This window comes from Osmerus eperlanus, chromosome 13, assembly GCF_963692335.1.
Source record: "Osmerus eperlanus chromosome 13, fOsmEpe2.1, whole genome shotgun sequence".
NCBI lineage: Eukaryota > Metazoa > Chordata > Actinopteri > Osmeriformes > Osmeridae > Osmerus > Osmerus eperlanus.
Genome location: NC_085030.1, coordinates 15,264,301 through 15,281,209, shown reverse-complemented (window position 1 = coordinate 15,281,209; position 16,909 = coordinate 15,264,301). Strand labels below are relative to the sequence as shown.

Genomic DNA, 16,909 nt, shown 5'->3' with positions numbered 1-16,909 from the left:
GTGTCTGACTACCTGCCTGTCTGCCTGCCTATATACTGTCTGTCTGACTACCTGTCTGTCTGCCTGCCTATATACTGTCTGTCTGACTACCTGTCTGACTGCCTATATACTGTTTGTCTGACTACCTGTCTGTCTGCCTGCCTATATACTGTCTGTCTGACTACCTGCCTGTCTGCCTTCCTATATACTGTCTGTCTGACTACCTGCCTGTCTGCCTGCCTATATACTGTCTGTCTGACTACCTGCCTTTCTGCCTGCCTATATACTGTCTGTCTGACTACCTGTCTGACTGTGTGCCTGTCTGTCTGCCTGCCTGCCTGTCTGCCCGCTTATATACTGTCTGTCTGACTACCTGTCTGACTGTGTGCCTGTCTGTCTGCCTGCCTGTCTGTCTGACTACCTGTCTGACTGTGTGCCTGTCTGTCTGCCTGCCTGTCTGCCCGCCTATATACTGTCTGTCTGACTACCTGTCTCACTGTGTGCCTGTCTGCCTGCTTGTCTGTCTGTCTACCACAAGACCCTCTGGCAACACCTTCAGCCTCTACCAAGCAAACATTCAAACACCTACAGAACACATACAATAGGAAGATACTCTACACATACACACATATTGTGCGTACACAAATTAGAAGGCCAATGCACGTACAACACTCGCGCGTGCACACACACACACACACACGCACACAGTTTGCCACACTTGGGCCTTTGTTGTTTCCCTGTAGCCTTGACAACACAACAGCCTTCTCAAGCTAATGACGCCTCCTAGGCCTCACTGGCTAGGACTGCTGCTGATGTTCATAGATGAGTGTGTGTGTCTGTGTTTGAGTGTGTGTGCATGTGTTGTCTCCTGGGTACATTTGGAAAGTAAGTAAATCACAGCAGTCCTCCCAGAAACAACAGTATTCATAATGTTCTATGTCTGGTTTTAACTAGTTATCATCAAACAATAACATGCGTTGAGAAACACCCAGAGCTCAACTCCAGCTCCTTAACTGGCACGCATGGTGCACCATTCTGGAGCATCATTACTGACGGGAGGTCCAGTCCAACTGGCCTGGCTGTGGTGACTGCTGTTGGTGATGTGTGTTTTGCGTGTTTAATGTGTTTGTGTAAAGGCAGTCAGAACAGGCGCAATACTCACACATATTCACCCCCCCCCGCCCCCAAACACACACACAAGCCCCACCCGACCACACCCCCAAGTACCCCCCCCCCCCCCCCTCCCCTAGCAGGACAGCAGTGAGACAGTGCCATTGGATTCCTGTCAGAAGAAGTGCCGGCAATCAGAGCACTGGTGCTTTAACACCACTGAGAGCTCTGGCCTAATCAATACAGTAATGCACTGCTCCTCGATACCATCATAATCTCTTATCACTACCATGCACCTCCAAGAGGGAGGAGGGAGGAGAGGAGGGAGGGAGAGGGTAGGAGGGGCGGGAGGGAGGGAAGGAAGGAGGAGGGAGAAGGGAAACACAGCAGGCACACGCATGTGCACATACACACGCATGTGCACACACACGCATGCAGTATATACGCACACATACAGTCCACACGCTTCACACACTTAAACAGATCACACCGGCCTGCCTCCGGAGGGAGGGCCTGGCGGAGAACAGGATGTGGAGAGGAAAGGCTGTGGCTCCTCTGTGGGTTTGATGCTAGTCAGGGATGAGGAGCAGGCTGCGCCCTCGCCCCGCTCCTACTGAGAGCAACACGAGGATGGGAATCCAGTCTGTCCTGGAACACGCTCACTGATGGCTTTAAGCCCTGTCTACCTCGGAATGAGAAAAACTGCTGTAGCACGTGTGTGTGTGCTAGAGAGAGACAGAGACAAATAGAGAGAAAGGGAGAGAGAGTGTATCTTTAGGATGAATGCAAGCTCTTTTTTTATGATCATAACCAGGGAGGAAAATCATTTTATCTGCCATGCTTCCCCCTGGTGCTGTCTTCCAGACAAGATGGAGAAGCACATGCAGGACTGAGAGACCACACGTCCTACATCACTTTACGGTACTTCAGTGACTTCTTGTGGAATAACTCACACGAAGAGCAACCGCTTAGCAACCAGCTGAGATGTAAACAATCCTCCTTGTAGGTCAAGGGTCGTCTTCATTCCGCTTCCACACAGGAAGTAGTTATCTATATTCTGAATCCACACAGGAAGTAGTTATCTATATTCTGAATCCACACAGGAAGTACTTATCTATATTCTGAATCCACACAGGAAGCGGTTCAGTGTAGTTTCTAGGTTTCAGATGTTAGTAAATTGGATTTACGGGTCTACAAGTTAAATACGAATAAATCGCTGGCTATTTTCAACATTGATTTTAATAGATTTAAACGATTTTAATAGATTGATTAAATCGATAGAATAGCTCTGTTCCCTTTAAATCAAACACTACAGCATTTCTTAACACAAGCAAAACCTTTCCACATCCTTCACACCGCACCTAACCCACCCCAACCTTTTTAACACCAGCCCTCCCTCCCTCCCCCCCACCCCCCCCCACCCCACGCCCGCACTTGCCCTCCTCTGTCTGCAGACCCCCCTCCCTCCCCCCTCTTCTTCTTTTGTCTGTTTTCTCCTCTCCTCTTGTAGGGGCTCAATTATGGGGGAGGCTCCAGGGTTCAGGAGGTGCCTGGAGAGAGAGGGCCGGCTGACCCTGTAGAAGAAGTCATCCGACAGCCCCCTTAACCATGATAAATCACCTGCAGATCCTCCACTCTCCTGCCTCTCCTGCAGCAGCTAGCTAGCTAACCCAGCGGGCGCACACACACGCACACACACTCTCACACACCAACGCACACACTCTCTCACACACACACACACAGAGAGAGAGCACTGGATACTGTGGTCTCTAACTGATCTCCGTACAGCACGGATGGGTTATGAATGATTCTGTGCTGAAGTCTAGGATGAAGTTCCTGTTTGTTGAAGGGAGGCTAGGAGTATCTGGGGTTTATTAGAAGATAATCGAGTTTGATTTGGATACAATTTTTTATTAAATTTACCACATGCAATTTCACTAAATATTACATTTAACATTTTTTTAATTTAGGATTTTAATAATTTTTTATAATTATTGCAATGATTGCATTAAACCAAAACTGGCCTTCAGGTTCAGATGACATCTAAGGATGGACATACAGATGCCAAACGCATTTAACCTCCCAGTTTTATAGTTTGTAAATCATCTTTTTATAGCACTTCCTTTGGCGTCAAACACAACCCATTCTCCATCTTAGTTTTATATTTGATCTCTGTTACCCCCGAGTTTGTTGTCATAACAGGCCTCCTGTTCCTGTGGAAAAAACAATCCTCAGTTCAAGCAGAGAATCACCATCCAGGTGTCTGTTTAACAGGATTCATAGGCTGTTAAACCCGCAGTGACCTGGGATTGAGTCTAACCGCAAAGATCTGGGATGGAGAAGAAGTCCAAACCAAACTGCCGTTTCCCTGGAGGCAGTGGGGTTTAAAACACCTCAATATTCCCAATACATCTGGATATGGAACACATGGGCGAAGTTCTGGATAGGTTCAAGATATCTGAACGGGGGGGATGGAGTTGGACAGTGACGCTCTTCCATATTCTCGATACATCTGGATATGGATAGCTTGGGAGAGGTTCTGGATATCTGAACGGGGGGGGGGGGGTAAGGGCTGAGAGAGAAGTGAACCAAGACCACATCTTTCTGCAGGAACACAAGGTGGGGGGGGGATGATTTCCAACCCCATCCCTCCGTACAGCTGGACAGGAGGACTGTGGGGAGGCTTGGACCTGGGCCACCTCCTATAGACATCTCACTGGTGACTGCAGCGCTTGGCTGGGGCCAAGGCAGGCTTGGAGATGAGGTCAGAAGGTGAACCTGATCCAGGGATGTCCTTAGAGGTGGGGAGTGACCCGACAGCCTACCTCTCCTCCTGTCTGTCCTCTGCCAGGCAGGAGGTCCAGTTCCCACCTGCTCCTCTACGGCCGCAAACATCTTCATCGCGTCCTTTCCATCATGGCCGATGGAAAACAGAGGCTGCTGTTACGCAGAGGACAGGACAAGGCTCGTCTCCAACCCCTCTGTTTCCATTTTCAATCATTATTTTTCCCTTTGTTAGTTGTTTTTCATGGAAGGCCCCTAATTGCTGCTATAATATGTAATTGACGGTTTAAACGGATTTACTTTATTTTGGAGCCTTTCGGATTCCGGTCATAGCGTTTGTGGGTGACGTAACCCCAAGCTGACGACAATAGCTGTAACACCTATATCCTGTTCACCAGGCCAAGAGCTGTAATACCTATATCCTGTTCACCAGGCCAAGAGCTGTAATACCTATATCCTGTTCACCAGGCCAAGAGGGAAATAGAAGACACAGACTGATGTATTGGCTTGTTCACATCTCTGTCTAGCACGGAGAGGCAAAACGAAAAACGTGGTGACCTGTCGACTTAACTGCTCCTGAGTGATCATGTGACTGCCTTCTGACATGATCTCATTGGTCGGGAGCAATGTGCCTCTTTACAAACAGCGGGCTTTAACACATTACTTTGTGGTGATTTCTTTCTTGTCTGAAACGTCTGAAAAGCTTGTGGCTGGAGGGAAGAAAGAGAGAAATCTATACTCTTATTGAGTGTTCTTTTGAATAAATAAATATTTAAAAGGCGGGTAAGAGACATTCCACTCTATTCGTTGCAAATCAGGGCATCAAAGAGGCCAGACAATGTATGCTCACTATTAGTATCAATTTACAAATAAACTGCTTTTTTGGTGACTGGATTTTAGATGTCAGATTTTGATAAATGGTTTCAATTTGGCAGCTGCTTTAGACTGTCACCCCCCATCTGATCGTGTCCCCCTCTACAGCAGTTGGCTGCCTGAAAGAATCTAACTCAGTTAGCATCACACCTTTTTAGAGGGGAAAATAATCTTTTCATGCTAACCAGCAGGCCTGGGCACCTGCCGACTGCTGTTTTTTTTGGCCGCGCTTTGCCGAGCGTGTGTGTATGTGTTAACGGGTCTACATATATCTTCCACTTTTGAGTGTTCCTCGCGTGTGTTTAAACGTCAGTGTACATGTGTGTGGACATCCTCATCACAGCGCCTCCTGTGAACGCCTTCACGAGCACCTCTCTCAAACCCGACTCCATCCGGACCCAAACACAATCACACACACAATCTCAATCTCCAGGGCAGTGACCCATAAACACCCGTTTCTAGTTTGACCCTTTCTTTTCCAAAAACAATAGAACACTTAGCGCCCGGGTCTGAGGTCGAAGGCCAAATGCTAACCGAGGAACACGAATCAACCCTATGAACCATCTCAAGTTCAAGCCTCGGGAAACTTGGCTTCAACTCTCTCTTTCTCTCTGTCTATATGACTTAGTGTAGGTGGTCCAGCGGGGGAACGAACAGAGGACTGGGATTCCTCAGTGACCGTTCTGAAGTTTGGAGCGTCCAACTGACTTTTGATGGGTGTCCGAGGTCAGTAGGATCACCCAGGGAAGCGTCTGCACTGACCTTGGGTAGCCTCTCTGGATCTCCGGGGTGTCGGGGGATGACCTTCTGCAGCCGCTGGAAGCCGTAGTCGATGGTGGGCTCGTTCAGTGCTGCGAGGAGACAAGAGGAGACAAGTCAACACACAGGAGCGAACGAGAGGAGACAAGAGAAGACAAGAGGAGACAAGAGGAGACGAAAGGAGACAAGAGGAGACGAGAGGAGACGAGAGGAGACAAGTCAACACACAGGAGCGAACGAGAGGAGACAAGAGGAGACAAGAGGAGACAAGAGGAGAAAAGAGGAGACGAGAGGAGACAAGAGGAGACGAAAGGAGACAAGAGGAGATGAGAGGAGACAAGAGGAGACAAGAGGAGACGAGAGGCGAGAGGAAGCGAGAGGAAACAAGAGGAGAGAAGAGGAGACGAGAGGAAACGAGGAGACAAGAGGAGACGAGAGGAGACAAAAGGAGACGAGAGGAAACGAGGAGACAAGAGGAAACGAGGAGACAAGAGGAGACGAGAGGAGACAAGAGGAGACAAGAGGAGACGAAAGGAGACAAGAGGAGACGAAAGGAGACGAGAGGAGACGAGAAGAGGTGAGAGGAAACAAGAGGAGAGAAGAGGAGACGAGAGGAAACGAGGAGACAAGAGGACACGAGAGGAAACGAGAGGAGACGAGAGGAGACGAGAGGAGACGAGAGGAGACGAGACGAGAGGAGAGAAGACAAGAGGAGACGAGAGGAGGCGAGAGGAAACAAGAGGAGAGAAGAGGAGACGAGAGGAAACGAGGAGACAAGAGGACACGAGAGGAAACGAGAGGAGACGAGAGGAGACAAGAGGAGACGAGAGGAAACGAGAAGAGACGAGAGGAGACGAGAGGAAACGAGAGGAAACGAGAGGAGACAATAGGAGACGAGAGGACACGAGAGGAGACCAGAGGAGACCAGAGGAGACAATAGGAGACGAGAGGACACGAGAGGAAACGAGAGGAGACGAGAGGAGACGAGAGGAAACGAGAGGAGACGAGAGGAAACGAGAGGAGACGAGAGGAGACGAGAGGAAACGAGAGGAGACGAGAGGAGACGAGAGGAAACGAGAGGAAACGAGAGGAAACGAGAGGAGACAATAGGAGAAGAGAGGACACGAGAGGAGACCAGAGGAGACAAGTCCACACACAGGAGCGAACGGCCCCACGTAGCAAACAGGAAAATCTGCCGAACGTGACAAAGGAATAGAAAATCGAAAGGCAACTGTGTCATCCTTAACAGCAGCAACAGCTGTGATATATTTAATTAGTTTAGCAGACGGGTTTTATCCAATGCGATATCCGCGTAGATCATCAATTAGCACAGTATCATCTTGAACTCCTGAATATCCTACGTAGTGTCATCAGTGAGGCCTTGTGTGTTTCGCTCCGTATAGCAGCTGTCCTACCAGGCCATCTTGCCCTCGTACACACGCCCTGTAGGCTATCAGTCCCGGGTCTGTCAGCCAAGTGTCCGCCAATCTCTCCCTCTCCTCTCCGCTCTCTGCTGTTTATTAAGTGTGAGACCTTACTCTCAACCTGTCCCGTCACTATCCCTCTCACTTGCACATTCCTAACTAATTCAATTGCACCCCCCTTCACTCTGGGTTCTCTCTCTCTCTCTCTTTTTATTCCATTCTCCTCCTGCAAACAACGCAATTTCAATTCCTTCACCTCTCCATACGGAGAGAGAGAGAGAGACACCCGGAAACGAGCTAGGGGAGATATTTCTCCATAATCAAGCACATTAATCATAAAAGGCTGTCAAATTTGACTTTGGGGACAATTTGTCAGCCTTCTTGCCCACTACGCTTTTGTCACCGGCGCCTCTTGTATTCTGTAAGGATGATTGACACACCAAATGCCGGTGAGTAGAATAGCTAGTTTGCGCTAATATGCATAACCGCCGCTTTCATGAATAAGAATAAGGTAGCGACGGCGGAGCAGGGGTCTCTTTCAAAGGCCTCGCTGGCGTTTGACGCGAGCGGCAAATAGATGTTATTACCATTATAACAATATTTGTTTTCTTTCCAAGGGATTGGGTGCCGGCGAGCCGCTAAATCAAATTTGTCGGAGCCCGTTTCAAACACAGGCGAGGAGAGGAGGGGAGAGAAGGGTCCTGTCGGCTGGTCGGCAACGCTAGCTGAGGGGTGACGGCGAGCAAGACGTGCCCTCTCTACGGGGGCTGCCATGTTGGATCTGAGCCGCTCGCTCCGAGCAGACACCATGAAGGAACAGCCAGACCCAAACTCATTACTTTACCGTTGATCTGATCTCCCCCTCGGCAGTTCGACACAACAAGGTTTCTCGGAACGTTGACTACCTGGATGCTTGGATTTTGCGGGACTTGGCACAGTAGGCAGTAATCAAAAACTAAATCACTTTTAGATGTTGCTCACGCATTATCATAATCGTAGAACTAGCACTGGGCGTTACGGGAATTCCGTCATTTATAAAATAAAAAAAAGAATGTCAGTTACCAAGAAGGAGTGGACTCGAGTGGCATCTGGGAGTGTGAAAGAGAATAAAAGAGAAACTGAGATGCACACGACGATTGACGGAGAGAGAGAGAGAAATAAAGGAGGAAGCGAAAGCAATCTCATAACACTTGGCTTTTAATGAACCTCTTGAGAGGGAGAGAAACAGAGAGGGAGAGAGCGAGAGAGAGAGAGAGAGAGAGAGAGAGAGAGAGAGAGGGAGGGGGAGAGGGAGGGAAGGAGAGAAATAAAGACAGAGGGGAATCTAGACATCTCTCCCACCACCACCAAGCCCTCAGAAATTAAGCCCATTACTTCCCCTTATTAAAATCCCCCTGCACTTTGACCCTAGCTTCCCATTGGCTGCCTGAAGGCCCATCGTCCTCCCAGCCAATCGATATGGCTGCCTCCTTGCAAAGAGCCTGAGTAATTGGAGAGCGCCGACGCGCTAGGCGAACCCTGACCCTCTATGCATTACACCGCCCATATGAAGATAGATTGCCTGATTTAGTGTAAACATATGCTGCAATTCCAGCCATCAGTGCCACTTTCTCTATCGTAATTTGTATTGATTTTTTTTTCCGGAGGCCCCAGCCATCTTTCGCGTCTTTGCAGTGTCTGACGGGGATGATTTTTTTGTTCTTTCGAAAGATAATGCAGTTCACTGGTGAGAGGAGGTAAGAAAAGAGGGAAAGAGACACACAGAGAGACACAGAGAGAGAGAGAGAGAGAGAGAGAGAGAGAGAGAGGGGGAGAGAGAGAATTAGAAGAGGAGATGGAGGTTATCTTCCGTACTCATTCTATCATTATTCCTCACTCTCTATTTCCCCCTCTCTCTCTCTCTCTCTCTCTCTCTCTCTCTCTCTCTCTCTCTCTCTCTCTCTCTCTCTCTCTCTCTCTCTCTCTCTCTCTTTCTCTCTTTCTGAGAAAATGATCAAACGTCTCACTCTAAAGAATGCGATTATTATCCGACAATTACTTACTGAGAAAGTGAAACAGAGAGAGGTGCAGTCAAGTAAGAGACGCGGAGAAAACGACAAATCTGAACGTCTGAAAGGCCACAGCTCCGTCACAAATAACGCCAGTGTCACCTTCTGCCTTACGAGCAACCACACTGGCTCCTACCAATATTAATAATCATGTATTTATTTAGCAAATGCTTTTATCCAAAGTCATGTCCGGGGGAAGGGGGGGATTCTAACCTGCAATCTTTTGATCTGCAGTCACATGCGGTGCCACTGAGCTGTACCCATCCCATAATGACAGCACAACACCACAGAAGCACAAACAACACAGGTCAGGTATGTCCCAGATATGTCTGAGATTTAGCCAGAGATAAAACCATGTTTACACAAGAGTGCTTAGAGTCTGTGCTACCTCAAAACCTTTCCCTTCGCTGTCAAACAGAATGGGTAACAACTGTGATTGGTACTGTACAATACTGTACAACTGTGATCGGTGCTGTACAATAAAGCAAGGCTCAAGACATTCAGGAATTGGCAAGAACCTTGCTTTGTGAAACCAGTCCGAAAATCATGTCCTTCAGAAGAAAAAAAAAACGACTTGTCGCACAAAATCCCAACCAGGGGTATTTCAAAATAAGAGGCGCATATGAAACGAGCTATGAGGCTAATGCTAGTATCGAGGAAGTGCTGACTGGGTGATTTCAGATGGGTCTGTACTAATCACATAAGCTATGCATGGTGAGGCAGCCATGTTCAGGTCTAGTGGGCGAGCCCAGGTCCCCAGAGGAATGCTTCCTTCAACACCGACACTGTAAAGAGAGAGTGTTGTTCAAAAGCACCTCGTAACTCACATGTTGACTGTCCATCACCCTTAAAAATGTTTTATCTATCTCTAACGGACCCGTCTTTAAAACTAGTTCCATGACATATTACATTTGATGAATCTAGCTTGAATTCATTCACGTCGTTTACTATTCATGTCTGTTTTCTCTGAACTCTGGAACCCTGCATGTGAGCTTGTGAGAAGAGAAGGAGGGTGGGCGCTGACTTCGATGGCTGGAACACAGCCTGGTTCCTTCAACCATCAGTCTCACGGGCAGTCCAAACTTCCCCTGCCAAAGTCTTCACAGCTTCAGATGGGTCTGTATACATTATCTTTCATATGTTTACATCCCCCGTCCTCCGTCGTGTTTACATCTATTTACTCCATTTTCCTTTTTCATATTTTTCTATGCCGACCGCCTCCAACCGCTTAAACCCGGATCTGTTTTCCTACTTTGCTGATCCTGTTCCTATTTACCAGGCGGAGCCCAGGGGAGAAGATGCACTTTAGGAATCCCTTCTCACCTTTATGTTTTTCCTTTCTCTTCACTTCAGTGATGTCCTTGTTGAAGGCACGGTCATGTCCCCTGATGAGCCAGCTGTCTCTAAACCACAAATCTCCACTCGCCTGCTCCCTGGCTCACTCACAAGACTCTTCGTGGCTTTTCCTGTATTACACTTATCATTTCAGATGGAGTCCATATTCCATATACAATACGTCCTCTCCCTAGACAGGCTGTGTTCCGGAATGGAAGTGTTCCGGAATGAGGGGGGGGGGGGAGGATTCCAGGGCGTTCGGATCCCAGAGCAACATGCGCCGCAATTTTCTGTCTCTATTCATGTTATGATTGATGCAGGTCATTGGCAGCGTTTGGCCCCATTGCCCGTGGATATGTGTCGCAGATAATTCCGCCCTCCCTCCTGGGGCGGGGAAGGGGGGGGGAAGGAATTGACAGACGCACACCGGCACTGAGCCTTAAGTGGATGGGCTGATTTGTTTTGCTATTTTATGCTTTGGTCTGTCAAGTGGCGCTGTGAGTGTTGCCTTCTGGGGCCTGTAGGCTGCGACCTGTTGACAAGCGTCTAAACCCCCCTGTTGCACACTCGCACGGCGCTATTGATCACGCCTCGCTATCCTCCCTTCACTTCAGGTAAGAAGGTATTACAACACTCATGAAGGAACAGGGAACATGCTGACTAGGTTTTCACCCTATCAATGAACGGAACCAACTAGCGCACGCTTGAAAATATCTTGAGGCGCGTACAAACACAAGCAATGCAGAGTCACCCGACACTGCTGCCTGGTTCAGTATGTCTACGTATATATACCTTAACACACGCACACAGCACACACCCTAACACATGCACACACACACACACCCCACACACATGCACCACACACGTACACATACCCCATGAGGGCATAGAAAAGAGAAATTCAAAGCATGAGGCTTGATCAATCATCACAGCTTGTCTCTCCCACCCAAACCCCCCACCCCCCCTGCGATCGATGCTCATAGAAATTTCATGAACTTTAAACTGTGATTGACAGGCGTGCTGAGCCCAGCTGGGGCGTCCTGGTCTCTGGGAAGAGGACGATGCTTCGTCCAAACACACACTTTTAATTAAGACACTCAGGCTTCATTACGGCAACAGTTAGCTCAACTAAGCTGCTCCCCTTGACCTGTGTCTCTCCCACACTCACCTCAGGGGAGAGCAGGAGGATGAGGGCGAGAGGATGAGGGGAGGATGAGAATGACAGAATGAGATTGAGAGAACAAAGATAAGAACGAGGATGAGAGGGTGAGAGGATGAGAATGAAAGGATGAGAGGATGTGACTGTGAGTAGAAACAATTGAACACAAGTTATCAGCGTGAGGAAACAGCTTCGGGATGCAAATCAGCAAGAATACATTTCAACATTGTCTTGTGAATCAAACGTTGGTGTCAGTGGAACGCTAATGTCTTAATCACGGGGGTGTCAGGCCCAAGTCACTTGTGGCTCACACAGAGCTATGCTGCGGTAATGAGACAGCACTTGTACTGTTCCATACCTTTGATCTGCAGAGAGCAGATCCGCTTTTAATAGACAGAACAGTCTCACTGTCGTGGGAGTTCCCACTATCCCCCACAGACTGGAGCCATGTTTCATATATCAAAGACAAAAAAGATCCACTTGCTGTTATTGAGAAGGGGACTTGTGGAACTAATGCCAGATAATTAGCGTTTCAGTGGGGGCATTTTAGACCGCTACTCAAAAATAATAACTATTCAGGTGGGGGGCCGATTTCTTTGAGGCACACTTCCTGGCCTTGTCACTCAGGTCTAATCAAGGCTCTGAGGAGGTAATTATTCCCTCCAGCTGATTAACATATCTATTGGGTGATGCACACTGTAATCACAGGGGCTGCGTAGATGGCGGGTCTCACAGGAGAGGCGACAGAAGGGAGTGGGTGTGTTTCTGTCACCTCAACATCACTCTCCGGTTACACAGGACAACTGCCTACGTGATGTTTCTCTGTGTTTCTACAGGGAACAAAACGCTGGGTCAGCGAATCGCAGGGAGTGAACTCACTGATAAAATAACGAGTGCGATATTGAATAAAAGTATAAATGCTTGGTTTTGTTCGTGGTTTTCTTACGTACGCGTCATCTTATGCTTCCCATGCTCGGATGGGAAGCATAAGATGATTGCTTCCATATGTAACGGAGACAGTAATTAAACAATAAAAAAATGCAGAACTCAATTACTTAGCGTAAAGCAGTTCAGTCACAAAATTAATGAGAGACAACGTAAGAAAGAAAGAAAGAGTTCTCCATCACATTTACAGTATATTATATATATTTTTTACAGAGGTTCGAATTCAACACTATTACAAATCAAAGGTTTAACTTCACTCCTTTGTTACATTTTCACGAGACCTTTAGCACATGGGACATTCTGCTAATGTTTTCCATCTGTGTGTGTGTGTGAGAGAGAGAATCAGGGAAAGAGAGATACAGAGGGAAATAGATGGGGAGAGAGAGAGAGAGAGAGAGAGAGAGAGAGAGAGAGAGAGAGAGAGAGAGAGAGAGAGAGAGAGAGAGAGAGAGAGAGAGAGAGAGAAAGAGAGAGAGAGAGAGAGAGAGAGACACCAACCACGTCACGCCAGCTCGGGCCCAAACCCAGACGCCAGGCACCACCTGACCACCTGACCGCCGTGCAGCCCTCAGACAGTTTTCTCTGACCTGCTGGTCTCTCTCTGAACCACACGCTCCACTGCACAATAGTGCCACACCTTCCCGCCCCCTTCCTCCACGTGTTTGGATCTGGGGGGGTGCTTGGGGGGGGGGGGGGGGTGGGGGGGGGTGGAGGCGTGTTGAGGCTTGCCACAAACACCCCCTGAGGTTGGTTCCCCTCACAGGCTGGAGGAACAACAGCACCACCCCTCCTCCTGCCACACAACGCTCCTTTATGACATGCTCAGGTTCTAGAAGGTTGTGGCAGCCTGCTCAGACAGTAGGAGTACAAGACTCCTTTACACAGAGGCTAGAACTGGCATTGACTTCATTCGTATTTATCTTTCTTTGTCTTGTATTGATGTAAAAGACCATTTGGCAATTGCAAGATATGTTTAATCAATAATTGAAACAGTAGCACTGTCTTTAGTAGTAGTACTGGTAGTAGGCTAGTAGTAGTATCAGCAGTAGTGTTAGTCGCAGAGGTAGTAGTAGAACTAGGAATAGTATTAGTAGTACTGTAGTAGTAGAAGTATTATTATTATTAGGAGTAGCAGAGGCCGTACAGTAAGAGCAGAGTAGCAGTATCATGGTGGTGGCGTTTAGGCAGGCAGTGTGAAGGCAGGCAGGGTGGTACTGAATCCCTGCCGCCAGCCTTGGTGCTTGTAATGCATAGATCAATGTGGCCTGTGGGGAAGGGGAATCGATAGGCGCTGAGTTATTGCAGTACTTGGCCACTGATTTTTAGAGAGCTGTGTTTTCCCAGGAAAGTCAATACCTCCAGGCTCCTCTCATTAATTTCACCCCCGCCCCTCCCCCAGCTGCACCTGGGGGCACATCGCCCCTGAGAGAGACTGGAAGTCTGGGGGAGAGGGGGAGGAAATGGAGGCAGGAGGGCATGCAGAGGGGGAGTGCCAGGGAGAGCAGTGGGAAGTTGGGAGCAGTGCAAGGTGAGGGAGTCAATAGAGAGATAGTGAATAGGGAAAGATGGAGGGAGTGGAAAAAGGGGGAGAGAGGGAGAGAGAGCGTAGAGAAGGATTATGGGGGAGGGAAAGAATAGGTGGGGAGGAAGGGATGAATGGAGGGGTGAGAGATAGGGAGAGAGAATGGACAAAGGGGCCTCAAAAGAGGGCGTACGGGGATCTTGTCTGAAAATACCATCTCCCTCCTTTTCTCCACGTTTCTATTCATGCCCGTTTTATAGCGTCTCTGAGGTTGGATTTGATGTTGCCGTACTGTCAGAGTTTCACGCAGCGTTCACTCTCTGGTCATGATGAACTACTGCAGCTGAACCAGTCGGGATGGAGATAAGGGAATGTGTAAACACGCAGGGAATCTATGTGGACACCACTCAAGTGTTTCATGTTCGACCCACCCTGACCCTGACCTTAACCCTGATCCTCACCACTAAATGACAGCGCATCATGGTGTCCTGTCTTGCAGGCAGAGAGCCGGGGACAGCAGTGGTCCACCCGGAGGAGCTACGCAGGCCATGCTTCTCGTGCTGCTGCCCTGCATGCTGAAGCTGCTTATGGCTTCAGAGATAGAGAGAGGGGCGAGAGGGGGGGATAGGAGGAGGGAGAGAAGGAAGAGAGAAAGGAGAGAGAGAGGATGGGACAGAGAGAGAAAGAGAGAGGGAGGGATAAAGAGAGAGTGTGGAAGGGAGGGAGAGAGGGTGGGAGAGGGAGAGATTGAGAGAAAGAGAGGGAGGGAGATAAAGAAAGAGAGAAACCTACACCATCTCTATACTGTCTTCACAATTCCTTGGTGCTAATCTACAATGTAATACATTTCCCTCTCATTCCATAACCACTTTAAGGTCAAAAGAGAAAAAAATCTCTTAGCAGCAATATCTTTAACGTCAACATGTTCTGTAATCTTTGTTTTGTTATGAGACTGTAAGCACAGCCTTCCCTACTTTGAAACTCAACACTATCTGACAAAAGAGAGGTGAGCTTTGGTTTGGAACACTCAAAACTCCCAGCTCTCCCTGGCCTCTCAAATCTCCCTGGAGGAAATGACATCACTGTGAGAGATTCATTCTATTTCCTGTTCAATTATACACAACTTGCCTATTTAGTATTTAAAAGCCTTGCCTCATTTTGGGTTCTTGAATATAACACTCCTGACACAATAAATAGGCCTCAGAAATGCACACTGACGTACACATACATACATTAAAATATGTATGTGTAAATCAGATTAACTGTTGTTGTGTGCACAGTATGGGCTACGTTCTGGCAGGAAAAGCTGGAGTCTTACGAGACAGACACGAAATTGTACACTATTATGATGCTGCCACCTGTTAATGTTTTCAGTAGAGGAACCATTAGAGAAATAGTTTTGCCTATTCTTTTTTTCTCTCCACACCAATCAAGACGCGTCAGCTGTTGAGGTTTAATTACTCACACATGACGACCGACAGCTACACGGCGAATTTGACTTCTTAACACCGAAAGCATTGAAACACTGAACTGACTCGGAATGAAATGACCACGCTAAGTATCGGCCGGTCTTTCCAAGGATTCTCTCTGCCTCGGAGAACACTCTGTGGTCTAACGGACGTTCCAGAACTGATAAAGAACAGGCCTCTATTCGCGACACGCTGCCATACAAGCAACCCACCAAGCAGTTGTCAGTCATATCAGAGGCTGGAATCAGATATTAGCATTGCAAAAGGAACTGTCCGAGGCAGGCTAGCCCGGGCGGGCCATTGTGAGGTTGTCTCCTCCTTGCTCTTTGCCTAAACTTGCATCGGAATAGAGCGTTGTTTTGAACAAAGAGAGAGAAGAAGGAGGAGGAGGAGGAGAAGGCAGGAGTGATAAACGGGTGTTTAACAGAAAGCCTGAACACCCCCCCCCCCCTCCCGGGCTCCCCTCTTTCATACACAACGCTGTGACATTTACTTATCATACTAAACAGTCTTCCATCTGACCTTTCTGCTACTTTGAATGGCATCTGGATATTCCAATGGAATAATCGGGAATGGTAAAAGCACTGATCGGAGGGAGCGATACTCCATTCTGACGGCGGGCGGCCGCGGACACCAGACAATGGACGAGGGACAACCTGAAGGAGAGTGTCCTGGTGGGAAGGGGACAGTGCCCCTCTCCCGGCCACAGAGGAGCGTGTTTACCAGAGTGAAAGGACAGAGCGCTCAGCTCGATGGAACCTGCTCGCTCTGTGTTGGCCCTGAAAAAGCGTTGATTCTTTCAGAACCAATCACTTTTTTATGTATTTATAAAGTCGTATATTAGTCGATGTTTGTCATCAGTGCATGTTGTGTCAGGTCACGGTTCTTTGAAAATAAGTGATTAGGAGTGATTTAACAAGAGATTACGATGTCAGCTGTGTAATACGAGATTATCTATGTTACCAGTGTAATATGAGATTATAAATAGATGTCAGCAGTGTAATTTGAGATTATGGTGTTAACAGTGTAATTTGAGATTATGGTGTTAACAGTGTAATGAGATTATGAGAGATGTTACCGGTGTAAAAACAGACGATGAGAGATGATGGTGTTACCTGTGTATACGAAGCGTCCGGGAGCTCCTTTGCAGAACTGCTTGGACTTGTAGGACAGCGTGACCTCTACGACCCCGGGGATGTGTCGAGGGGGGGTTTGGACCCGGATGGCGTGGGGGGTGATGAGCTGGAACACACAGACACACACACACACACACAGACACAGAGGTCAACGTCAAGTCAAAGCATGTTGATGAAGAGCTGAATGGAGCACCTGTATCAATCATGTTCATGGTTCTTAACCCAGCCCGTAATTATTATCCTCACTAGACCACTTCTTTTTTTACGACTCAATGCTCCCCCAGGTCTCTGTTCAATCTACCAAAGTCCTACATCCCAATTAAGAACCAGAACACTCAGATCTGGGACGCCTCGCGGCCTAGTGAA

At 48.1% G+C, this 16,909-nt stretch overlaps 1 protein-coding gene across 1 annotated transcript in view; it reads right to left on the bottom strand.

Annotated features, from left to right (window-relative positions):
* LOC134032346 (transcription factor COE1-like) overlaps positions 1–16,909 on the bottom strand; it is a 93,463-nt gene that overhangs the window by 13,426 nt on the left and 63,128 nt on the right. Inside the window, exons 9-10 of the mRNA XM_062476304.1 lie at positions 16,523–16,649; positions 5,509–5,597 (exon numbers count right to left, since the gene is read on the bottom strand). Coding sequence (XP_062332288.1) covers positions 5,509–5,597; positions 16,523–16,649 — 216 coding nt within the window. The remainder of the gene's footprint in view (positions 1–5,508; positions 5,598–16,522; positions 16,650–16,909) is intronic.